Source organism: Mustelus asterias, chromosome 24 (genome assembly GCF_964213995.1).
Source record: "Mustelus asterias chromosome 24, sMusAst1.hap1.1, whole genome shotgun sequence".
Classification (NCBI taxonomy): Eukaryota; Metazoa; Chordata; class Chondrichthyes; order Carcharhiniformes; family Triakidae; genus Mustelus; species Mustelus asterias.
This window is the reverse complement of record NC_135824.1, coordinates 3,349,009-3,376,320: the sequence shown is the minus strand read 5'-3', so window position 1 is coordinate 3,376,320 and position 27,312 is coordinate 3,349,009. Positions and strand designations below refer to the sequence as shown.

Here is a 27,312-nt window from a genome sequence, read left to right as displayed (position 1 = left end):
CCTCCCCCCTCTCCCCCTCCCTCCCCCCTCTCACCCTCCCTCCCCCCCTCTCCCCCTCCCTCCCCCCCTCTCCCCCTCCCTCCCCCCTCTCCCCCTCCCTCTCCCCCTCCCTCCTCCCGCTCCCTCCCTCCCTCCAGCTTCCTCCCTACCTCCCTCCCGCTCCCTCACCACTCTTGTATCTAGGATGACTGGAATGTAGACAGTGTGTGCTGGATCCTGATGTATTGATTGCTGTGTTAGGGTTAGTGTTGGCCTGGGAGTGGGGAGAGAAAGATTTACGTTAACCATGTGTCATACGGTGCGGTGTGAGGTGAGGAAATGTGAATTTGATTTGATTTATCATTGTCGCATGTATTAGTATACAGTGAAAAGTATTGTTTCTTGCGTGCCATACAGACAACGCATACTGTTCATAGAGAAGGAAATGAGAGAATGCAGAATGTAGTGTTACAGATATAGCTAGGGTATAGAGAAAGATCAACTTAGTGCGAGGTAGGTCCATTCAAAAGTCTGATAGCAGCAGGGACGAAGCTGTTCTTGAGTCGGTTGGTACATGACCTTAGACTTTTGTATCCTTTTTCCCATCGGAAGAAGGTGGAAGAGAGAATGTCCGATGTGCGTGGGGTCCTTAATTATGCTGGCTGCTTTTCCGAGACAATTGGGCAATTTTTTCACACACAGGGTGGTGAGTGTCTGGAACAAGCTGCCAGAGATAGTAGTAGAGGCGGGTAAAACTTTGTCTTTTAAAAAGTGTTTAGACTGTTACATGGGTAAGATGGGTACAGAGGGAAAAGGGCCAAATGCGGGCAATTGGGACTATCTTAGGGGTTTAAAAAAAAGGGGCGGCATGGACAAGTTGGGCCGAAGGGCCTGTTTCCATGCTGTAAACCTCTATGACTCTATGGCAGTGGGAAGGGTAGACAGAGTCAATGGATGGGAGGCTGGTTTGCGTGATGGATTGGGCTGCATTCACGACCTTTTGTTGTTCCTTGCGGTCTTGGGCAGAGCAGGAGCCGTACCAAGCTGTCTATGTCTACAAATGCTTTCTATGGTGCAGTGAAGGACACAAACAATATCAACAAGTTAACACAAATCTTGGCAGCAAATTCCTGGATTTCTGAATATGAGCATTTCTCCTGTAGGATGTTTCAGGAAACGCAGCATTTTTGGCCTTTACCCCGTCTGGATTTGTGGTGCTTCAGGGAAACAAGAGAATTCATTTTATAAAATGGTGAGTGGCCAGTGCCTGGTTTAATGTTAATTATCTCCTGGTGGTTCCGTCTACGTAGATACAACGCTTACATTGTTCTGAATCAAACACAATAGCGAGTTAGCAGTTTTTAAATTATTTCATGGGATGTGGGTGTTTCTGGCTAGACCAGCATTTATTACCCATTGCTAGTGACCTTTACCCAGTCTGGGTGCTAGTGAGCTGTCTTCTTGAATCTTTGCAGTCCATGTGGTGTATGTACACCCACAGTGCTGTTAGGGAAGGAGGATTTTGACCCAGCGACAGTGAGGGAACAGCCGATATATTTCCAAATCAGGATGGTGAGTGGCTTGGAGGGAATCCCCAGTCCCTATTACAAACTGTACACATTGTACTCCAGTCTGGAGTCTTTCCAGCTCTCATTAACCAGAAACAATTATATCTCCATTGCTTGTGTGTTAGTGAAAGGGGTGGCACAGAGGCACAATGGTTAGCGCTGCTGCCTCACAGCGCCAGAGACCCGGGTTCAATTCTGGCCTCGGGTGACTATCTGTGTGGAGTATGCATGTTCTCCCCGTGTCAGCGTGGGTTTCCTCCGGGTGCTCCGGTTTCCTCCCACAGTCAATGGGTTCAATGGAATCCAATGCCCTTCAGGCACTTAAATGGCCACCATTGGGCCTCCCCACGATTGAGGAGCCCAGCAGTGGAAGACCCGCTCACAGAGAGATGCGTCCAATCAGAAACTGGCAGCTCGCCCTTGCTGCCAATGCCAGTGATTAAGTCGGCCTGGCAATGGGCTGAATCCGACCCAGCCCAAAGTGTCGATGGCTGGAGACAGTCCAACCATGATCACAAACTGATTGCCTGGGGCCACAGCAAGTAGCTGTCGGCCGGGCTCTTGCCACCCTTAACTTCAGCTGGATTTTCCCATCCCACCCGGAGATTCGGCCAAGTTCTCTGACCTCCCTGCACTGGGAGCATGGCGTGAACGGACGGTAAGATCTCACCAGACTGTCTGATGGTTGATGTGTTCCTCTGTGGGAAACAATAAGGGAGAGATTTTCCCGTCCCGTCCGCCACGGGAATTATCGTGGGCGGGGGGGTGCGGGGGCTGCGGACCGTGCAAAGGCCTGTTGACCTCGGGTGGGATTTTCCTGTCTTGGGGCGAGCGTGGCCGGAAACTTCCGCCTTAAGATTTTGAACCAATCAGAACTCCACCGACCAGCAGCACCCTGGCCAACATTCGGAACGACTACGGCAAGAATTCCGACTTCACGGAAAATCATTTCCTCAGATTTGTGAACCTTTATGCATGTCGCTGATGGAAATTAAAATCTATTTGCATATAGAGTGAAGTCCCACAATGTTCCAATTAACAGAGGCACTCTGACTTTTACAGGGTTGATGTCAGCAAGATGAAGTTTGAAGGGAAAACATTTAATTTATACGCAACTCAGAAAGAGGTAAATGCTGACTCTGTTTAAACATTGGTTGCAAATGTTAAAGTGAATGTGGTTCATCATCCAATCACTGCCAAAATATTTACACTTTCATCGCTGAGATCAGTAGGCTTTATATTCAATATCTGACAGAACGGAACAGCCAGAATTATATTTAGTATCTAAAAAAAATAATTCTCGGCACGTGAGCATCGCTGACTCGGCTAGTGTTTGTTTCCCATCCCTAATTTCCTTCGAGAAGGTGGGGGTGAGCTGCCGCCTTGAACCCGCTGCAGTCCACGTGGTGTAGGTACACCCACAGTGCTGTTAGAGAGGGCGTTCCAGGATTCTGCCCCCAGCGATGATGAAGGGTCAAAATTGCAGATTATTTACAGCAGAGAGACGGGGCCATTCGGCCCATCTAGTATATGCTGGATTTTATGCTCCACATGAGTCTCCTCCCACCTACTTCATCTCAGCCAATCAGCACATCCTTCTATTCCTTTGTCATCTGTGTGATGATCTCTTCCCGACATCACGATCTCTCCTCCTGTTCTTTGTGAAATTATTCAAGTGGGGCTATGTGAGGTCAGAATTCTCTTCCGCGGGCCTTCTAACCAGTGAATTTTTCACTATTTCATTATCAGGAATCAAAGATTATTTTGACGTACTTTGCACCAACACCTGAAGCGTGCAAACACCTGTGGAAGTGTGGAGTGGAAAATCAAGCATTTTACAAGTGAGTGTCTTGTCATTCCAGGTTAATTACAGCTCAGGAACTGACCAATCATCTCAACTGCTCCAGGAACAGGCCCTTCGGCCCTCCAAGCCTCACCAACCATGCTGCCCAACTTAACTACAACCCCCTACCCTCCCGGGGACCATATCCCTCTATTCCCATCCTATTCATGTATTTGTCCAGACGCCCCTTAAAAGTCACTACCGTATCCGCTTCCACTGCCTCCCCCGGCAACCAGGTCCAGGCACCCACCACCCTCTGTGTAAAAAAAATCTGCCTCGTACATCTCCTTTAAACCTTGCCCCTCGCACCTTAAACCTGTGCCCCCCCTAGTAATTGACTCTTTCACCCTGGGAAAAAGTTTCTGACTGTTCCTGTGCCCCTCCCTCCTAACTTCACCTCCCCTGCCCCCGCCCCACCCATCCCCCACCACCATATCATTCCATTCCTGTCTTCCTCATGTGTTTATCCAGCTTCGCTTTAAAGACATCAATGGCATTCACCTCACACACTCCCTGTCATAGTGACGTCCGCATTGTCTGTGAATGGGGTGGTTGCCGAATTGATTAGTGACACGGGATAGGGAGAAATACCGACCAGCATCACAGACTGAAGCTTCCCTTCTGTTTTACGATTTGCCACCTTGTGTGTTCTGTTTTGAAGTGTGTTGCTGGGAGTGCTGTCGGTGCCATGTCTCTGGGCTCAGTACAGGCAGTAATGCAGACAGTGTGGCACTCCCTCAGTACTGCGCTGAGCGTGTCAATATGGGATTTGTGTTCCTGCCTCTGGAGTGGGGCTTGAAACCCCCCCCCCCCCCCCCCACCCAGCGTTCTGAGTCAGAGACATGGGAACCAGTCATTAAGCTATGGCGTGGTGGCACAGTGGTTAGCACTGCTGCCTCACAGCGCCAGGGACCCGGGTTCGATTCCCGGCTTGGGGCACTGTCTGTGTGGAGTCTGCACGTTCTCCCCGTGTCTGCGTGGGTTTCCTCCGGTTTCCAACCACAGTTCAAAGATGTGCAGGTCAGGTGGATTAGCCATGCTAAATGTGTGGGGTTATGGGGATAGGGCGGGGGTGGGGGAGACAGCCTGGGTAAGATACTCTGTCAGAGAATTGATGCAGACTCTTTGGGCCGAACGGCCGCCTCCTGCACTGTAGGGATTCTATGATATCAGTATGGACATGTTATGAAAGGAGGATACCCCTGATCCCTATACGTCAGTTATGTATCAAAAAGAATGTTTCTCTAATGTCACCATGGAAAATGACCTGAATGTTTCTTCTCTAGTTATTGTTTGGGTGGATGGTTCGTGCAGTTAGCTTGGGTGATGTCCAGAGTAACACCAACAGTGTGGGTTCAATTCTGCAGCTGAGACGTGGCAGCTGCCTCCACGCCCTCCTGCCCCCAGGAGGGAAAGGCAATGGCAAATCACAATGCACAAAAACTGCCAAGAAAATTGGCTCAGGATGAAGACAGTCATAGAATCATAGAATCCCTACGGTGCAGAAGGAGGCCATTTGGCCCATCGAGTCTGCGCTGACCACAATCCCACCCAGGCCCTATCCCCATAACCCCAGGCGTTTACTCTAGCTAGTTTCCCTGGGCAATTTCGCATGGCCAATCCAACTAGCCCGCACATCTTTGGACTGTGGGAGGAAACCGGAAGGAACCCGCACAGACACGGGGAAAACGTGCAAACTCCACACAGACAGTGACCCAAGTTGGGAATCGAACCCGGGTCCCCTGGCGCTGTGAGGCAGCAGTGCTAACCAGTGTGCCACTGTGCCACCTTGCTGCCTTCAGGCAGAGACTCAATCCATTAATACAGTAATTGTGATACTGAACAGACATTTCTGTGTGGACATTGCTGCCATGCATTTACAAACTTTGGTGTCCTATTTAATCCTGAGCTGAACTTCCAACCCCCGAGTGGCCTCATCACCAATACCGCCTACTTCCACCTCCATACCATTACCCACCTTTACACCTGCCTCAACCCAGACAAACATATGAACATACCAAATAGAAGCGGAATTAGGCCATTCAGCCCCTCATGACTGCTCCATCATCCAATAGAGTCGCGGCTGATTTGTTTCTGTTGAGTTTCACATTCTCCATCTACCCCCGACAATCTTTAATTCCCTTACTCAACAAGAAGCTATCCAAGGCAAAATACTGCGGATGCTGGAATCTGAAACAAAGGCAGAAAATGCTGGAAAATCTCAGCCGGTCTGACAGCATCTGTGGAGAGAGAATAGAGCCAACGTTTTGAGTCTGGATGACACTTCGTCAGAGCACCAAGAATCCATCTACTTCTGCCTTAAAAATATTCAGTGACCCCGCCTCCTCCACGTTCTGAGGCAGAGAGTTCCAAAGTCTCACAGCCCTCTGAGAGAAAAATAATTCTCCTCGTCTCTGTTCTGGGTGGGTGACGGCTAGTTTTAAAACAGTGCCCTCTCGCTCAGGACTCACCCACTAACGGAAACATCCTTTCCAGGTCCACCTTGTTAAGACTGTTCAGGATCAGATAGACTCCAATCAATTCGTCCCTCACTCTTCTAAACTCCAGTGGAAATGAGCCCAGTCCGTCCAACCTTTCCTCATAAGGTAACCCACTCATTCCCAGCATCAATCGAGTAAACCTCCTCTGAACCACCTCCAATACTTTTACATCCTTCTTTAGATAAGGAGACCTGAACTGCGCACAGCATTCGAACTGTGGTCTCGCCAATGCCTTGTATCTGCTGTTGAAACTCGCATCCATGCCTTTGTTATCTTCAGACGGGACTGCTCCAGTGCTATCCCAGCCGGTCACTTCCACCCTTCTGTAAACATGAGCTCATCTAAAACCCTGCTGTCCCTGTCCACACCTGTACCAAGCCTTGTTCCCCACCACCGCTGTGTTCACTGACTCGCACTGACTCCTGGTCCAGCAACGCCTCCCTGGCTTTCAGATTCCTCCATGGCGTTGTCCCCTCTCTATTTCTGTCATCTCCTCAAGTCCTCCAACTTCCTCAGATCCCTCCTCCCCTCCAGTTCTGGCCTCTGGAGCTTTGCAGATTTTCACCGCTCCGCCATTGGCAGCCACGGCCTGGTCTCCAGGCTCTGGAAATCCCTCCTTAAGCACCTTTGCATCTCTTTCTTGTCCTTTAAGATGCTACTTAAAACTCCTTTTAAAAACGCTCCGCCAAACCTACCGCTTTGATCAAGCTTGGGGTCACCTGTCCTCATATTTCTCTTTATGTGGCTCAGTTTAACATTCTGCATTGCAACTCTCCTGTGCAGCATTGCAGGAGATTCTTACCACAGTAATGAGGCTATATGAATGCAGGTTGTTATTACAGGATCTGGTTGAGTGATAGAGTAAGAGTTTTAACAATACCAGGTTAAAGTCCAACAGGTTTATTTGGTAGCAAACACCATTAGCTTTCGGAGCGCTGCTCCTTCGTCAGACTCACATTTCCACTCCATCTGACGAAGGAGCAGCGCTCCGAAAGCTAATGGCATTTGCTACCAAATAAACCTGTTGGACTTTAACCTGGTGTTGTTAAAACTCTTACTGTGTTCACCCCAGTCCAACGCCAGCATCTCCACATCATTGTGGAGGTAGCGGGAAGGGCAGTGGGTGGTCTCAGGAGGAGGGGGTTTGTGAATGCAGAGTGGGGGGCAGGGGGTGGTCTCGGGGGGGGGGGGGGGTGTTGAGGATGCAGAATGGGGGGCAGGGGTGGTCTCTGGGGGAGGGGGTTTGAGGATGCAGAATGGGGGGCAGTGGGTGGTCTCGGGGGGGTTGAGGATGCAGAATGGGGGGCAGGGGGTGGTCTCTGGGGGAGGGGGTTTGAGGATGCAGAATGGGGGGCAGTGGGTGGTCTCGGGGAGGTTGAGGATGCAGAATGGGGGGCAGGGGGTGGTCTCTGGGGGAGGGGGTTTGAGGATGCAGAATGGGGGGCAGGGGGTGGTCTCTGGGGGAGGGGGTTTGAGGATGCAGAATGGGGGGCAGGGGGTGGTCTCTGGGGGAGGGGGTTTGAGGATGCAGAGTGGGGGGCAGGGGGTGGTCTCTGGGGTAGGGGGTTTGAGGATGCAGAGTGGTGGTCAGTAGGTGGTCTCTGGGGGGAGCAGGGGGTTTGAGGATGCAGAGTGGCTGTAGTGGATTTGAATATTTTATGCTCTTTCTGCCCTTGAACAGATTTGAAAAATCCAGTCAGGTTCGAACGGTTTCGAGCAGCAATCTGTTCTTCAAAGGAAGTCGGTTTCGATACAGGTAAATAGTCAGAGTAAGTAGAGGCTACTGAACACTAACACTTCATTTAGGCACAGTAATGGAAGGAAGGCCAGGTCGGTTTGGGCTTTAGAATTTTTAAAAATTCATTCGTGGGTGTCGCTGGCTGGCCAGCATTTATTGCCCATCCCTAGTTGCCCTTGTTCATTGGGAGTCACATGTAGGCCAGACCGGGTAAGGACGGCAGATTTCCTTCCCTAAAGGATATTGGTGAACCAGATGGGTTTTTTCGACAATCGACAATGGTTTCATGCTTATCAGTCGATTCTTAATTCCAGGTTTTAAAAAAATTTAATTTAAGTTCCACCATCTGCCGTGGCGGGATTGGGGAACCCGGATCCCCAGAACATTAACTGAGTTTCTGGATTAATGGTCTAGCGATAATACCACTAGGCCATCGCCTCCCAAATATTTGGACCAAAATGGTCAGGAGATATTCCCACTCGGGCTTTGGAGCCAAGGCCGATGGTCACTGTTGCCGTGGTGTTAAGGCACTAACTCGAAGGCTTTAATGTTGTCAACGGGCCTCTGTACAGAAGTTAAGGATGGAGGGCTGGATGGGAAAGGAGATCTTATAATTGATAATTCAGCCATAAGAAAAATAAAATCTTCTAATTGCTTTGAAAACGGAGCAATCTCATTGCATCTTTCAAAATGACATTTAACTGGCATTAGTTACAAATGGCCATTGGAAGCTGTTTAGTTGAAGCATAGAGATAATTGAAGACAATTATTATGGTATGGCTGATTAGCCCCACACACATCTCCATCTGCAAGAACACAGGACATGGGCTCCTTATTCTGTGCCTGAGGAGGATGGCAAGGAATGAGGAGTGTCTATATCGCTCTGTATCCCAGTGTGACAGGTCAATGATAGGAGGAATTAGTGTCTCACTGTTAGCTCTCGTGCACTGACTCTCTCTATGGCTCCATTCTTGCTGCTTTCAGTGGTAAAGTCGCAAAGGAAGTGATCGAGTCGAGTGCAAAGATTAAAAGGAGTCCCCCGGAAATTCACAGGTAAGAATCTTCACTCGAGTGACTCCAAGTTGAACAGTTATTTGAGAAATTTGGGCAAAGCTTGATTGTTGAACAGAAAACCTGGAGAGAAAGCTGCCTGTCTCATCACCATTGCTATTCACCCTTCTCTGGTTTGTATTTACTACAGTCCATGCTCTATCTGATATATTTGCTTTGTTCTATCATAACCTGTGTTTTCTTCTAGGTGATGCCATCACGTCATCTCCGTATTCTCTGATCTCTCTCTGGCCCTCTGTCTGTTGCTTTATTCTGCGATACCCTTTTGCTCACTCCCTCCTCTGTGCTCTCTTTCTGATTTGCGATCTTTTACATATCCTAGTTACAGTTCATTCTCTGCCCTCTTCACATTTCACCCATGTCAATTGGAGCTTGAATCTCAGTAACTGCTTCACTCATCATCAACTACTAACTCTTTCACCAGCCACCCATGTTAACTGTAATTGGTTCATAGAAGCTATCGGTAACTCATAATGACTACCATTAACCCAACTAATGGCTGTCATTGTCTGCAGTAACCTGAAGTAACCACTCATGGGTTTCACTGCCCATAATTAATCCATTCGAATGACCATTATATTACTGTTGGCGTATAAACATTCTAACACACCAGTCAGTTCTGCCAACTGACACTAGTCGTAATGAAACTCCTTCACCCTGAGCTTGTGTCTCTCCCTCCACAGATCAGGTCTGGTCCCCAGTCGCAGTTGCCCCTCTATTTCTCACGGGTCGAGATTGAGTAGCGTGCCCAGGACGCGCCGGAGAGCAGTGCACATCTCCATCATGGAAGGTAAGGTCTGTTTGGACCAGCTTAGAATGAGGGATAAAGCCCCGGATCAATGGGATTGGGTCAGAGGTCCGGACGGGGCGTTCCCACTGCAGAGGCACAACTGGGAAAATGGACCGGGATGTGCACCAGTCTTCACTGGAATTCGGCTTAAATTCCGCTCATTTGCATGAATCCAAATATGAAATATCTCATCGAGGGTCGCCAGGTAGTGTAACCAATCGTAATCAATCATTGACGAAAATGGGGTCTAAAAATAGCAGAATTAAACTAATTTAAAGTGAAAATGTGTTCAAATAACAGCCAGTTGTTTCAACTGAGTGCTGAGTACAGTCTAATGTTCCAAGTGTCAATCAATTGGCTGCACTTTTGCATTCATCTGAGCTAAATTTAGAGTAATTGTGGCTCATTCCCACTTGCTAAAAGTGACACACATTCATACACACGACCCATTCTCTGGAAATAAATGAAGGATGATCGAGTCTTGCACCATTTCTGAATTGCTTGTGAGTTTCTCCATGGCTACGGCTTGGTCAACCAGAGTCGACTTGACAGCCAATCAGCACCCTTTCCTACTGTGTTATAAATTGTTGTGAATATTTGAAATTTGGCATTCTTGTCTTTGTCCTGATGAGTGCATGATGAAAAGCTTTGACAACGTCCTGCTTTTTAGTGATAGGCAGGCTCTGTGCCACCGAGCTACCGTAATTGATTTACCAGAATGAACAGACCTGGGTGAGGTTTCACTGGGGCAGCGCTGGTACAAGTGATTAGCGCTGAGTTCCGTGACCACACACTGTGTCATGTACCCGCCAAATAGGGGCAGTAGGTGGGAACTCGCCACAAAGACCTGGGGGTGCGGCCTGCTTTTGTGGATGGTTCAGATCCAGGCAACTTGACTCTTGAACCAGGGTAAACCTCAGCTGATGAAGGAGCAGCGCTCCGCAAGCTTGTGATTCCAAATAAACCTGTTGGACTTTAACCTGGTGTTGTGAGACTTCTTACTGTGCTTACCCCAGTCCAACGCTGGCATCTCCACCTCAGGGTAAAAGGTCACAGAGAGTTCAAAGGTAGCAGGTATTGAATCCATAGAATCCCTACAGTGCAGACAGAGGCCATTTGGCCCATTGACAATGATCCCACCCAGGCCCTATTCCCGTAACCTCACGTATTTACCCTGCTAATCCCCCTGACACTAATGGACAATTTAGCATGGCCAACCCACCTAATTCACACATCTTTGGACTGTGTGAGGAAACCAGAAGGGGTAAGCCCCCGACATTTAAAAATACCCAGACTCGGTAGTCTAAATCAGCCCATTGGACCATGTTGATATAACTCGCAGAAACTCGACAGCGTTTGAGTTTAAAAATTGGCAAGTCATGTTGCAGCTTTATAGAACCTTAGTTAGGCCACACTTGGAATACAGTGTTCAATTCTGATCGCCACACTACCAGAAGGATGTGGAGGCTTTGGAGAGGGTACAGAAAAAATTTACCAGGATGTTGCCTGGTATGGAGGGCATTGGCTAGGAGGAGAGGTTGGAGAAACTTGGTTTGTTTTCACTGGAACGACGGAGGTCGAGGGGCGACCTGATAGAAGTCTACAAGATTATGAGAGGCATGAACAGAGTGGATAGTCAGAAGCTTTTTCCCAGGATGGAAGAGTCAATTATTAGGGGGCATAGGTTTAAGATGCGAGGGGCAAGGTTTAAAGGAGATGTACGAGGCAAGTTTTTTACACAGAGGGTGGTGGGTGCTTGGAACTCATTGCCGGAGGAAGTAGTGGAAGCAGATGCGATTGTGACTTTTAAGGGGCGTCTTGACAAGTACATGAATAGGATGGGAATAGAGGGATACGGTCCTCGGAAGGGTAGGGGGTTTTAGTTCAGTCAGGCAGCGTGGTCAGTGCAGGCTTGGAAGGCTGAAGGGCCTGTTCCTGTGCTGTATTTCTCTTTGTTTTTTGTTCTTTAGCGGAAGATCTTTAAATCCATTGTGTGATTGATCAGACTAATTGTGGATGATGGATAAAGCCCTGGATCAATGGGATTGGGTCAGAGATTCCTCAATGGTTGGGGTCACATTCCTCAGTCACTGCCGCAGTTTGACTGTAAATGTCTAGGAGACTGGCTGAAAATGGCACCAAGTCCCAGAGGCCTCAGCTTGACTTTATTCACACGATGCAAAAGTTGTTGGCTCATTCACTTTCTAAAACATTTAAACTGTGAACGCTTCACTAGCCCCAGAGACTAATTGGTGGCTCCTGTTAAATCTTTTGAGGAAACAATATCTGTTTTTGTAACGGCTTTGAGCTGGCGTTGTAAAGAAGAAAATCTCACACTCTGAACATAGTTCAAAGAGAAATTCTCAGCTGGGCACCGGAGACTATCAGCTTGCTGCCCTGACATTTCTACGGATGTTGTTTACCAACCAGGAGAGCGGAGTAGAAAGAGCGAGACTTCAGCGAGAAAAACGAGGTATAAAGGGTGAGACTTCAGTGCGGAGAGTGCGGTAAAAAGAGCGAGATACTAATTCTGTATCATTTTTACTCGGTATAATGGCAAAGACACAATCATCAGGGAACTCAAGATTCAACTAAATCTTCCGTGGTAGTATTCAAAGCACTAGGGACTAAAGAAATTGACACTTTGAGAGATGATGCGGAGAAATCATTTTGAGATGATAACAATTGGTCAGCATGGCGTCGCCATGTTCATCTTCGGGTTCAACCTTGTAAGAAATTGGACCTGTTTTTGCAAAAACTACGGCTGGTGCCCATTTCTCACTCATGACATAATTACACGCTAACACTCGATCTCCTTGTTGAAATGAACATTGTTTTGCCCTCACTTGTCTAGCAGCTTGAGATTGTTGTTGATCTATCTCTGAAGTTTCTGGAAGTAATAACAATTCAAATGTAGTTCTCAACTTTCTCTTTAAGTCTAGTAATGGAGGTTAACTTTGGATAGTTGCGTGAGTAGTAAGATACCAAAAAGCTATTCACATGATATGATAATGAACATTGCTATTTTAAAGAATGTTTCAAGGATTACAAATCTTTCAGCTAATCCATTGATGAATGGATGATAAAGTGCAGATTTTATATGCTAAATACCATTTACTTCGAGATAACCTTCAAACTCTTGTGAAGTAAACTGTGAACCATTATTGCTCATAATCTGTTCCAGTTTACCAAATCTTGAAGATATTTTGTCAGGTTTTTCAATGGTTTGATGTAGTAGATCTCATGATCACAACCTCTGGCCACTTTGAGTGTGCATCAATTATGACCAAGAACATGTAATTCTCAAACGGACCAAGAAAATCTACATATAATCATTGCCATGACATTTTAGGCCACTCCCAAGAGTGTAATGGAGACAAGGGTGGTGTATTTCTTATTTGTGCACAGGATTGACACTTTCCAACTTTATCTTCAATCTGAACATCCAGACCCGGCCACCAGAAATAACCACATGCTAACTCCTTCATCCGGACTATATTAGAATGCCCTTCATGTAGTTGTTCAAGAATTCTTCCATGCAGCCTAGGAGGAATGAACACCTGGGTTCCCCACAATAAACACCCAACTTGGACGGTGTCAAGCATTCTTGATACGTATGGTTTCAGATCAGGATGTGGGCGATGCGTTCCACCCATCGTTTCTTTCAACACCATATCCATCACCTTCCCCTCGCGGGATCATTTCAGGTATATCTCTGAATTTGAGAAGCTGCCACAGGAAAATGATCTACTAGCGAATATTAGCAAAACTAGCTGGTGGCATCTGCTCAATAGGTAAAGGTAAGCATGATAATGCATCAGCGTGGCACTGAGTGTGCAGGTAAGATCAGCGACCATAATATCATTCAGCTATCAGCTAATGATTGTTTACCTAACAGTAGTTAAGAGTCAATAATCAGTAAATAATGTGAAATGACAGCCATATAAATAAGGGTGAAACCTTTGTACGCCAAAAATTCTACTCGATGCTTCTTTTTCTAGCCGAGTGTAGTTAGATTTAGCACTAGTCAGAGTACGTAAAGCAAAAGCTCTGGGTCGTTCTTCTCCCAAAGGCATAATATTGAAATTTCTGCCCCTGTTTCATAAGTGTCGCAAGAAAGCAGTAATGGTAGCTTCGGATTAAAATGAACCAATACTTCAGATTGCTGCTAGGTATCTTTGACATCCTTGTCTGCTTTCTCACATTCCATTGTCCAGTCCCGTGATTACTTCATATAGTAAATTATGCTTCAATAACAAAGTTAAGTTAGGAACAAATTTGCTGGAATAATTTACTAATGTTAGAAAGGACCTAAATTACATCACATTAGCCAGACATGGTGTTTCTAAAATAGCCATCCAGCTTTTTAAGTGCTTTATGTAGACCTTTGCTCTCAATAACGTGACTCAAATACTGAGTGACATTTGGAAAAAGTCATTTTCTTTCTTGATGCACAGACCATGTGCTTGAAGATGTTCCAATGAGGCTTCTAAGTTATCCAAGTGACCTTGTTCACTGGACCCTGTAATTAGAATCTCATTCAGGTAACATTGCGCACCAGAGAGACCACTTAAAATCTAATCTATCGATCTTTGGAATAGGACTGGGGTGGATGTTATTCCAAAGGGCAATCTTTTATAATGCAAACCAGCCTCCCATCCATTGACTCTGACTACACTTCCCGCTGCCTCGGCAAAGCAGCCAGCATAATTAAGGACCCCACGCACCCCGGATATTCTCTCTTCTATCTTCTTCCGTCGGGAAAAAGACACAAAAGTCTGAGGTCACGTACCAATCGACTCATGAACAGCTTCTTCCCTGCTGCCATCGGACTTTTGAATGGACCTACCTTGCATAGGGCGGCACGGTGGCAGAGTGATTAGCACTGCTGCCTCACAGCACCAGGGACCTGAGTTCGATTCCTGGCTTGGGTCACTGTCTGTGTGGAGTTTGCACATTCTCCCCATGTCTGCGTGGGTTTCCTCCGGGTGCTCCGGTTTCTTCCCACAGTCCAAAGATGTGCGGATTAGGTGGATTGGCCATGCTAAATTATCCATTAGTGTTAAGGGGATTAGCTAGGGTAAATGTAGGGAGATGGGGCCTGGGTGGGATTGTGGGTGGTACAGACTCGATGGGCCGAACGGCCTCCTTCTGCATTGTAGGATTCTATGATTCTATGATTAAGTTGATCTTTCTCTACACCCTAACTATGACTGTAACACTACATTCTGCATTCTCTCCTTTCCTTCTCTATGAACAGTATTTTTTGTCTCTATAGCACAGCGCGCAAGAAACAATACTTTTCACTGTATACTAATACATGTGACAATAATAAATCAAAGACCTTTATGAGTAATGATGGTAAGCAACATTTGTGACTCAGTAGCTACATGCATCTGAAAATATTCTTGTGAAAAATCAATCTTGCTGAATTTCTGCCCACCTGATAATCAACAAACAAATCTTCAATTAAAGGAAGTGGATATTGATCAGCGCACAGCATTGATTTATGGTTATTTTAAAATCACCACAAATATGAACAGAACCATCCGGTTTCATGACAGGAATGATGGGGGTAGCCCAGTCACTCATTGTAACTGCCTCTAACACACAGCATTAACAAGTCGCACTAATTTGACTTTGGGGCAAATTGCATATGACCCTGTTCTTGCTTTGAAACGTTTTGGTTGACTATTAGGTTTTATTTTGAGTTTCACTTGAACTCCCTTCATTGAGCCAAGTGTCTCTTCGAATACACTCTTGTATTTATCCACAAGGTGCTGTAGGTCTGTTTCGACATTGTCCAGTCGGTTAACAGCACTCCACTTAAGCTTAATCTTCTCCAACCAAAATCTCTCAAATCGAGCTGGAAAATTACCATGGACCACATGGAGAAGCAACTCCACTGTTTGTCCATCAATTCTACGTTGACTATGATGCAAATTCTTAATGGCACGATCTCTTCTGTGTGTGTCCTTAAAATCACATTAGCTGGTTTCAAAGGAAAATGCTTCAGCTTTTGTTGGTATGTAGTCTCAGGAATTAAAGATACTGCAACACCAGTATCAGCCTCCATCCTAATGTTTTGTCCACTTAAGTTTGGAATCACCCAGAATCTATGTGATTCATCCCGTATGGATAAGATGTTCAGTTGAAGCTCTTCATCATATTTCTGGGCTTTCTTTTCTTCACAGTTGGAATTCTTCTCTTCCATTTTGTAAATTCTTTTTATGGGATGCAACTTGTTCTTCTTGAAGATACCTAGATTCTTCTTCTGAATATTCTTCTCAGGGGAAGCTGGTCTAGACCAACAAACTTTTGCAATGTGACTCATTTTGCTGCAATTCTTGCATTGACTATCCTTGCTCCAGCATTCACTGGCACATTTTTGCACATCTATGAACATGCTTGTTGCTGTTTTGACTTCTTATGGGCAGTTCCCATCTTCATTCCTCCACCAAATTGTGAAGCCTCGTTAGCCAGTTCCATCGACACTCTGATTTCTACTGCTGTCTTTAAAGTCAAAGCATGTTCAGTAAGCAATCCTCTTTGGATAGCCTCATTTCAGAAGCCACAATCTAGACAATCTCGAAGTGAATCTTCTAATGACTCACCGAACTCCATGTTGTGCCAGCCTTTCTAAGGTTGCCACAAACTGAGCAATGCTTTTGCCTTCCACCTGATTCCTTTGATGGAACCTGAAACAAAGAACAATACAGCACAGGAACAGGCCCTTCGGCCCTCCAAGCCCGTGCCGCTCCCTGGTCCAAACTAGACCATTCTTTTGTATCCCTCCATTCCCACTCCGTTCATATGGCTATCTAGATAAGTCTTAAACGTTCCCAGTGTGTCCGCCTCCACCACCTTGCCTGGCAGCGCATTCCAGGCCCCCACCACCCTCTGTGTAAAATATGTCCTTCTGATATCTGTGTTAAACCTCCCCCCCTTCACCTTGAACCCATGACCCCTCGTGAATGTCACCACCGACCTGGGGAAAAGCTTCCCACCGTTCACCCTATCTATGCCTTTCATAATTTTATACACCTTTATTAAGTCTCCCCTCTTTCCAGGGAGAACAACCCCAGTTTACCCAATCTCTCCTCATACCTAAGCCCCTCCATACCAGGCAACATCCTGGTAAACCTCCTCTATACTCTCTCCAAAGCCTCCACATCTTTCTGGTAGTGTGGCGACCAGAACTGGACGCAGTATTCCAAATGCGGCCGAACCAACGTTCTATACATCTGCAATATCAGACCCCAACTTTTATACTCTATGCCCCATCCTATAAAGGCAAGCATGCCATATGCCTTCTTCACCACCTTCTACACCTGTGATGCCACCTTCAAGGATCTGTGGACTTGCACACCCTCTGCGTATCTACACCCTTTATGGTTCTGCCATTTATCGTATAGCTCCTCCCTACATTCTTTCAACCAAAATGCATCACTTCGCATTTATCAGGATTGAACTCCATCTGCCATTTCTTTGCCCAAATATCCAGCCTATCTATATCCTTCTGTAGCCTCTAACAATGCTCCTCACTATCTGCAAGTCCTGCCAATTTTGTGTCGTCCGCAAACTTACTGATCACCCCAGTTACACCTTCCAGATCGTTTATATAAATCACAAACAGCAGAGGTCCCAATACAGAGCCCTGCGGAACACCACTAGTCACAGGCATCCAGCCGGAAAAAGACCCTTCCACTACCACCCTCTGTCTTCTGTGACCAAGCCAGTTCTCCACCCATCTAGCCACCTTTATCCCATGAGATCCAACCTTTTTCACCAGCCTACCATGAGGGACTTTGTCAAACGCTTTACTAAAGTCCATATAGACGACATCCACGGCCCTTCCCTCGTCAACCATTCTAGTCACTTCTTCAAAAAACTCCACCAGGTTAGTGAGGCATGACCTCCCTCTCACAAAACCATTCTGACTATCGTTAATGAATTTATTCCTTTCTAAATGCGCATACATCCTATCTAACATTCCATGATGATCAGTGGTTTTGGAGAGTAATGTTCTTCAAGGATCTTTTTCAAGTCATCACAAATTTTGGTTCCTGGTTTGTTGGATGAACCAAGTTCTAGAGCAAATTAAAGGTTTTACTTCCTATTGTACTGAGAGAAGCTGGTACAAGCAACTGTGCTCAGTTCTGGTCGCCTCACTATAGGAAGGATGTGGAAAAGATTGAAAGGGTGCAGAGGAGATTTACAAGGATGTTGCCTGGATTGAGTGGCATGCCTTATGAGGATAGGCTGAGGGAGCTCGGTCTTTTCTCCTTGGAGAGACGAAGGATGAGAGGAGACCTAATAGAGGTGTATAAGATGTTGAGAGGCATAGATCGGGTGAACTCTCAGAGGCTTTTTCCCAGGGTGGAAATGTCTGCTACGAGAGGACACGGGTTTAAGGTGCTGGGGGGTAGGTGCAGGGGAGATGTTAGGGGTAAGTTTTTCACACAGAGGGTGGTGGGCGAGTGGAATCAGCTGCCGTCAGTGGTGGTGGAGGCGAACTCAATAGGGTCTTTTAAGAGACTCCTGGATGAGTACATGGAGCTTAATAGGATGGAGGGTTATAGGTAGGTCTAGAAGGTAGGGATGTGTTCGGCACAACTTGTGTGCCGAAGGGCCTGTTTGTGCTGTAGTTTTCCGATGTTTCTATGTTTCTCTAAGCAACTTGTTTGCAATTTTATTCACTTGTACAAAGTACAGAAAATGTTCTGCATTGAAACTCCATGATTCATTTTCTTCATTGAAAGGGCCCATGGATTCTAAACTGGCCCAACATTTCCCTTGCAGTTACAAGTGACTCGAGACTGCTGAGTATATGTATTTTTTACTGTCTTCCCAGTAATCCCTTTTTAACCCTGGATACCATTGACTTTATATATTTTTTCTTTCAAATGTCCCCAGCAAATGTAAAGCAAAGTATCCATTTCTTATTAAATCTGCCAGATACTGACTGGAATTTCACCCTTCTCTGTGAAAAAAACCGCACAGAGAGTGTTTTTCTCATTTGTCTTTCTCCACTGACATTTATATCTTTAATCCTGTTGTTGCTTCTTCCCGGTCTTCTAATATTTGGAGTGGGAGGACCCGCAATTTTTCACTCCTGTACTTAGGATCTTTTCTCGATGTTCACCTACTTGCTGCCAATTTTCTTTCTGTAATGTTCTCATGTTAGAGGTCGTGGGTTTTAACAGAAGGAAAATGACATGGTTTGCACACACAGATTTAAACCAACAACAACAGATTTATTCCAGTCGCTCTTTCCCACATAGAGTACAGAACTGAAATTTAAAAAAAAACAGCCTGTGGCAACACCCTAACGACATCACCATCAAATCATAGAAACATAGAACATTACAGTGCAGTACAGGCCCTTCGGCCCTCGATGTTGCGCCGACCAGTGAAATCAATCTAAACCCCATCTCACCTACACTATTCCAATATCATCCATATGTTTATCCAATAACCATTTAAATGCCCTTAATGTTGACGAGTCCACTACTGTTGCAGGCAGGGCATTCCACACCCTTACTACTCTCTGAGTAAAGAACCTACCTCTGACATCTGTCCTATATCTCTCACCCCTCAATTTAAAGCTATGTCCCCTCGTGCTAGCTATCACCATCCAAGGAAAAAGACTCTCACTATCCACCCTATCTAATCCTCTGATCATCTTGTAAGCCTCTATTAAGTCACCTCTTAACCTTCTTTCTAATGAAAACAGCCTCAAGTCCCTCAGCCTTTCCTCATAAGACCTTCCCACCATACCAGGCAACATCCTAGTAAATCTCCTCTGCACCCTTTCCAATGCTTCCACATCCTTCCTATAATGCAGTGACCAGAACTGTACGCAATACTCCCAAGTGCGGCCAAGAGTTTTGTACAGCTGCAACATGACCTCCTGGCTCCGAAACTCAATCCCTCTACCAATAAAAGCTAACACTCCGTACGCCTTCTTAACAACCCTATCAACCTGGGTGCCAACTTTCAGGGATCTATACACATGGACACCGAGATCTCTCTGTTCATCCACACTACCAAGTATCTTACCATTAACCCAGTACTCTGTAATCCTGTTACTCCTTCCAAAGTGAATCACCTCACACCTTTCCGCATTGAACTTAATTTGCCACCTCTCAGCCCAGCACTGCAGCTTATCTATGTCCCTCTGTAACCTGCAACAACCTTCCGCACTGTCTACAACTCCACTGACTTTAGTGTCATCCGCAAATTTACTAACCCATCCTGCTATGCCCTCATCCAGGTCATTTATAAAAATGACAAACAGCAGTGGCCCCAAAACAGATCCTTGCGGTACACCACTAGTAACTGAACTCCAGGATGAACATTTCCCATCAACCACCACCCTCTGTCTTCTTACAGCTAGCCAATTCCTGATCCAAACCGCTAAATCACCTTCAATCCCATGCCTCCGTATCTTCTGCAATAGCTTACCGTGGGGAACCTTATCAAACGCTTTGCTGAAATCCATATACACCACATCAACTGCTTTACCCTCATCCACCTCTTTGGTCACCTTCTCAAAGAACTCAATAAGGTTTGTGAGGCACGACCTACCCTTCACAAAACCGTGCTGACTATCCCTAATCAAATTATTCCTTTCCAGATGATTATAAATCCTATCTCTCATAATCCTTTCCAAAACTTTGCCCACAACAGAAGTAAGGCTCACTGTTCTATAATTACCAGGGATTGTCTCTACTCCCCTTCTTGAACAAGGGGACAACATTTGCTATCCTCCAGTCTTCTGGCACTATTCCTGTAGACAATGACGACATAAAGATCAATGCCAAAGGCTCTGCAATCTCCTCCCTAGCCTCCCAGAGAATCCTTTCACATAGAAGATAGGAGCAGGAGGAGGCCATTTGGCCCTTCGAGCCTGCTCCGCCATTCATCACGATCATGGCTGATTGTCCAACTCAAAAGCCTAATCCTGCTTTCTCCCCATAACTTTTGATTCTGTTTGCCCCAAATCATTTTATCAGCTTAAAGCAAACTGCAACGCTTTTAAATTGATAACAGGCACTAAGAGCGAGACTTCAGTGAAGATAGAGGGGAATAAAGAGGAAGACTTCAGCGGGGAGAGTGGGATTAAGAGCGAGATTTCAGCGGGGAGAGCAGGGTGTAAAGTCCATGGCCAGGATTCTCCAGCCATTCACGCCATGCCGCTGCTGCAAGGGAGGACGGATGATTTGGTGCTCAGCCAAGTCTCTGTTCACTGCTGCAGGAACAGAGGATTTCAGACTTCATCGAGGAGTGCGGGGAATAAGGAGCGAGACTTCAGTGAGGGGAACGGGACATAAAGAGTGAGACTTTAGTGAGAAGAACGAAGTAAAAACATGAGGATTTGGTGAGGAGAGTACAGGTACCTGCTTGACTCCATCATCTGAGCGAGAGACTGCAACAATGTGCCTGTCACTCACACCGCGATGGGAGCCAGTGATCGCTGGATGGACCAACAACTATTCTGATGTGATCAACATTAATGCTGCCCCAAAGCAGCAATGGCAGCAGAAGCAAAGCTGCGGGAAAATCACCACTGAGGCACTAAAGTTCCTGATAACGGGCCTATTCAACAAACGCCTCTCTGCTGCCCTGATGACTCTGGTGACCCAGACACAGAATGTCCATGGGGCTTAGTCTGTCCTTCCATAATCAGCGCCTGTGAAGAGATCAGGAAACACCAAGACTGGTTCGAACAAAATGGCCTGGAGACCCAGGAGCTGCTAACCTGCAATCGCGAGGCTTTTCAGTAACTCAACCCGAGAGCAAGTGAGCAGCTCCACAGACAGCTGAGCTCCAGCCAAGCCCACAAATTAAAGGACAGACGGTGGGTGGAGAAGATGCAGGATATCCAGCAGTTACCCAACAACCAGGACACGCAAGGGCAGGACCACCTGACCCCACCCCACCGCTGGCCAAGGCAGTGAGGCAGTCAGTGCCTGCTGGAAGGAACACTCCAAAGACCTCCTCAGCAGAGACTCTGTCTTCAAGGTGAATTGTCCTTGACTCCATCCCACAGCATGCTGCCCACCACCATCTCAGCACAACCCCAACCCGGTATGAGGTTGAAAATGCCATTCGACAGCTGAAGAACAACAAGGCCTCAGGAGCAGATGGAATCCCTGCCAAAGCATTAAACCATGGCGGAGAGACACTATTGGTGCGAATGCATGACTTCTGGAATGAGGAGAACATGCCAGGCAGATGGTGGCACAGAGGTTAGCACTGCTGCCTCACAGCCCCAGGGACCTGGGTTCGATTCCAGCCTTGGATGATTGTGAATCATAGAATCCTACAGTGCAGAAGAAGGCCATTTGGCCCATTGAGTCTGCACCGACCACAATGCCACCCAGGCCCTGACCCCATAACCCCATGCATTTCCCCTGGCTAGTCCCCCTGACACTAAGGGGCAATTTAGTCATGGCTAATCCATCTAACCTGCACATCTTTGGACTGTGGGAGGAAACCGGAGCACCCGGAGGAATCCCACGCAGACATGGGGAGATCGTGCAGACTCCACACGACAGTGACCCAAGCCAGGAATTGAACCCAGGTCGCTGGCGCTGTGAGGCAGCAGTGCTAACCACTGTGCCGCTCCACTGTGTGGAGTCTGCACGTTCTCCCCGTGTCTGCGTGGGTTTCCTCCGGGTGCTCTAGTTCCCTCCCACAGTCCAAAGATGTGCAGGCTAGGTGGATTGGCCATGCTAAATTGCCCCTTAGTGTCAGGGGGATTAGCAGGGTAAATACATGGGGTTATGGGGATAGGGCCCGGGTTGGATTGTTTTCGGTGCAGACTCGATGGGCCGAATGGCCGCCCTCTGCACTGTAGGGATTCTATGATGATCTGCGAGACGCTGTAATCGTGACCATTTTCAAAAAGGTCCGTCTGCCATAACTACAGAGGAATTCCCCTGCAGCAGCCACAGGGAAGGTCATTGTGAGAATCTTCCTTAATCACCTTCTCCCTGTGGCTGAACAGCTCCTCCCAGAGTTGCAATGTGGATTCCACCCTCTAGGGGGCACAATGGACATGGTCTTCACCATGCGGCAACTACAAGAGAAACGCAGGAACAGCATCAACCCTATACGTGACCTTTAACCTCACAAAGGCCATCGACAATGTGAACTGTGATGTTTGTCACCATCCTCCGATTGCTAAACAATGATATGCAGGCTGTGATTGTGACCAGCAGATCCACCACAGACCCAATTTACATTTAGACTGGGGACAAGGAAGGCTGTGTCATTGCACCAACAATCTTCCCAATCTTCCTTGCTGCAATGCTCCATCTCTCCTTCAGCAAGCTCTCCACTGGCGTGGAGCTAAATTACAGAACAAACGGGGATCTGTTAAACCTCCATCACTGCAGGCCAGATCCAAGGTCGTCCGAGCCTCTGTCATTGTACTACAGACGATGCTTGTGTCTGCGCACACTCGGAGGCTATCACCAACAACTTCACACCTTGAGGAGGCAATGGCCTAGTGGTATTATCGCTAGATTATTTATTCAGAAACTCAGCTAATGTTCTGGGGACCCGGGTTCGAATCCCGCCACGGCAGATGGTGGAATTTGAATTCAATAAAAGAAAATCTGGGATTAGAATCTACCGATGGCCATGAAACCATTGTCGATTGTTGGAAAAACCCATCTGGTTCACTGATGTCCCTTTAGGGAAGGAAATCTGCCGTCCTTACCTGGTCTGGCCTACATGTTACTCCAGAGCCACAGCAATGTGGTTGACTCTCAACTGCTCTTGGACAACTAGGGTTGGGCAATAAATACTGGCCAGCCAGCTATGCCCATGATCCATAAATGAACAAACATAAACATACAGGACCATGGGCCTTACACTAAGCATCCATAAAGGATCTCTACCAACCTGCCCCCGCAATACAGCACTGCTCCTGCACACCCGTTTATCAAATCCACAGCTCGCCTTGGACAATGTGGACCGCTTTCCGTACCTTAGGAGCCAACTGCCAACATGGGCAGACCTCGCCAACGAGGTTCAGCATTGTGCCAGCGCAGTCTTTGGTCACCTGAGGAAGAGTGTATTTGATCTCAGACCTGGCACCAAGCTCATGGTCTACAGAGCAATGCTGATACCCGCCCTGCTATCTGGCTCAGAGACGTGGCCTGTGTACATCAGGCACCTCAAACCCTCTGGGTAAGTGTCACCGGCCTCTGTAAGATGCTGCAAATCCCTTGGGCAGGATAGGCACACCAACACCTGCACAGGACGACATTCCGGACATTGAAGCATTGACCGCACTCGATCAGCTCCGCTGGGCGGGGCCACATTGTCCACACGCCAGACCCGAAATTCCCGTAACAAGCATTCCACTCGGAGCTTCGACGTGGCAAACCAACACCTGGAGGGCAGCGGAAACTCTTGAGGGACACCCTCATAGCCTCCTTGAAAAAGTGCAACATCCTCACCAGTGGCTGGGAATCCCAAAACCCAGACTGTCCGAAGTGGAGGAAAAACACCCGGGAAGGAGCTGAACTCCTCGAGTTTCATTGGCGAGAGCAAACTGAAGCAAAACATCGACAGTGAAAAGACATGTGGCAACCCAGGCACCCCACCCACCTGGGGACCCCTATCCACCCACTCACCCGGGCACCCCACCCACCCAGGCATTACACCCACCCACCCGAGGAACCCCACCCACCCACCGGCCACCCCACCCACCCAGGCACTACACCCATCCATCCCGGCATCCCATTCACCCACTTGGGCACCCCACCCACCTGGGCACCCCACCCACCGCCCGGATGCCTCACCCACCCGGGGAACCCCACCCCCACCAGGCACTACACCCACCTGCCCGGGCACCCCACCCACCCGGACACTACATCCACTTGGGCACCTCACCCGCCCGGGCACCCCACCCACCCGGGGAACCCCACCCCCACCCACCATGGCACTACACCCACCCGGGCGCCCCATCCACCCAGCTCCCCAGGCACTCCACCCACCCCGGCATCTCAACCACCCACTCACCCGGGCACCCCACCCACCTGGGGAAGCCCACCCCTCCACTCACCTGAGCACCCCACCCACCTGGGCACTTCATCCACTCGGGCACCTCACCCGCTCAGGCATCTCACCCACCCACTCCTCCAGCCATGGTCTACCCCACCAGTGACACAGACTGTCGGTCACACTTTGGGCTCCTGAGAACCCATCTTTAGGGTGGAAGCAAATCACCCTCAACTTGGAGGGGCGGCCTGAGAAGAGGAGGAAGTCCTTGCACTGGCAGCTTCAGACTGGGTTTGGTGCGCAGAGCTCAAGAATGGGATTTAAACCCAGGATCCTTTGACACAGGAGTGCGGATGTTACCTGTGGACACCCCCTTAGCCACTGAAATAACCTATCAAACATTCATTGATGGGACGTGGGCGTGGCTGGGTCAATATTTAATGTACGAATTGTCCTTGAACGGAGTTGTTCCTCGGCTATTTTTGAGTTGAAATCGACCATTTTGCTCTGGGTCTGGAGCCAGGCCAGCTTAGGACAGCAGATTTCCTTCCCTAAAGGGACATCGTCCCGGGTCCCTGGATAACTAGCCCAATGACGATACCATTATGACATCACCACCCCACAATATACAGCAGCGTTGGCATGAGACCACGTATACAAGCTGACAGTGCCCAAACACTTGCCTGAAAGGATCTCTCTCTTCCTGAGGAAGCTGCCAACAAGCTCTGAGCTAAAGAGACAATCGCCCGGGTGTAACCGAGACTGATCTTCATCAGCCTGTGCAGCACATGTCGCTGCCACTCAGTGAAATCTATTTAAAAACATCTTCAACAGACCAATTCTCCAGTTTATTGCAAGCAAAACACTCAACACAGCACAAACCTGAGCCAGAATTCTCCCAAAACAAATTCAAAGTATCGAATTTGTGTGAAAACTAGAGTAATTCATGCTGTTTTTTTCAGTGGGAGTTCAGAGAAGATTCTCCCACTCTGTGCACTGCAGAGGGAGAAGCCTGAATATTATTAGATTTCAGGGGCAGGGCCTATCCCCGCTAGAGAGGCTGAAATCAGTGCGCGCTGAGAGGGCCACTGCGCGTGCGCTGATCTGTCAGAGCCTAGATCGGCACAGGCACAGCGACCCCGCACTGATGGCCTCCTGATCGCTGACAAGCCTCGCGACCCCCGCATCGTCGGCTGTCTCACTCACACACACACCGCACACCCCCCCCCACGGCCCGATCGCTGGCCCTCCCAGCAATATTTATCTCACTAACGTCACTAAAACAGATTACCTGGTCATTTATCTGCTACAGTTTGTGGGATCTTGCTGTGCACAAATTGCCTGCTGCATTTCCTACATTCTAAAAAATTATTTCACGGGACATGGGCGTCGCTGGCTGGCCCAGCATTTATTGCCCATCCCTGGTTGCCCTTGAGAAGGTGGTGATGAGCTGCCTTCTTGAATCGCTGCAGTCCCTGAGGTGTAGGTACACCCACACTGCTGTTAGGGAGAGAATTCCAGGATTTTGACCCAGCGACAGTGAAGGAACGACGATGTATTTCCAAGTCAGGATGGTGAGTGACTTGGAGGGGCTCTTGCAGGCGGTGGTGTTCCCATGTTTCTGCTGCCCTTGTCCTTCTAGGTGGCAGAGGTCACAGGTGCTGTTGAAGGAGCCTTGCTGAGTTGCTGCAGTGCATCTTTTGACATTACAACAGTGACAAGACATCTAAAGAATCATAAAATCAGGCAGCAAGAAGAAGGCCATTCGGCCCATTGTGCCTGTGCTAGCTGTGTGACTGTGGTGTTTCTGTTTGAAACAAAAACTCAGATGCTTTCATAAACAAAGAACACCCCCTATGAGCAGAACGTTGAAATCCTGCGATTTTATTAATAAGAACTGGAGATAAATTGCTCCCATCAGACCTGTCTCATTTCACCAAGACATGCTCTACGAGCTTTAATCCCAGCAACTGAGGATTTACACAAATCTCTTCAGAAACAGGAATTCCACCAGCGGATATGGATGGTGCACAAGGTGGCTAAAGCTGGCAGAACGACCAATGAGGGATCCAGAGTGTGGGTGGGGGTGATGGACACAGCAGTGCTGCGGTCATCGGCTTGGTTCTTGCTTCACCTTTGTCTCGTGGTAAAGTTTAAAATTGATTTATTAGTGTCACAAGTAGCTTACATGAAGTTACTGTGAAAATCCATTAACACCGCAATGAAGTTACTGCAAAAATCCCCTAGTCGCCACACTCCAGCACCTGTTCGGGTACACTGAGGGAGAATTTAGCATGGCCAATGCACCCTAACCAGCACATCTTTTGGACTGTGGGAGGAAACTGGAGCACCCGGAGGAAACCCACGCAGACACGGGGAGAATGTGCAGACTCCACACAGACAGTGACCCAAGCTGGGAATTGAACCCGCGTCCCTGGCACAGTGAGGCAGCAGCGCTAACCACTGTGCCACCCCAGAGCATCTGAACCCAGACACGCACACCCCCTCAGGGAAATCTGAGGAATGTAATGGTGGCTGCACTTGACATTCATGAGAATCTCACAACAACAATATATATTCATGTAGCACCTTTAGCAAGGTGGAACATTCCAAGGTGCTTCACAGGTTATGAATCAAGATTGGACACCAAGGCACACACAGGCTGGAATTTTCCAGCCCCCCCCCTCCACGATGGATTTTCCCCTGACGGAGGCAGCTTGCCATTGGCCGCCGGGTGGGATCGGAAGATCCCCCTGGGGGGAGGGGCTGGAAAATCCCACCCAAGGAGTCATTACGATGGT

At 47.8% G+C, this 27,312-nt stretch overlaps 1 protein-coding gene across 1 annotated transcript in view; it reads left to right on the top strand.

The window, feature by feature from the left end:
• frmd5a (FERM domain containing 5a) overlaps positions 1-27,312 on the top strand; it is a 258,483-nt gene that overhangs the window by 197,670 nt on the left and 33,501 nt on the right. Inside the window, exons 10-15 of the mRNA XM_078241189.1 lie at positions 1,143-1,231; positions 2,610-2,673; positions 3,297-3,388; positions 7,573-7,647; positions 8,614-8,682; positions 9,384-9,490. Of these exons, the coding sequence (XP_078097315.1) occupies positions 1,143-1,231; positions 2,610-2,673; positions 3,297-3,388; positions 7,573-7,647; positions 8,614-8,682; positions 9,384-9,490 (496 nt within the window). The remainder of the gene's footprint in view (positions 1-1,142; positions 1,232-2,609; positions 2,674-3,296; positions 3,389-7,572; positions 7,648-8,613; positions 8,683-9,383; positions 9,491-27,312) is intronic.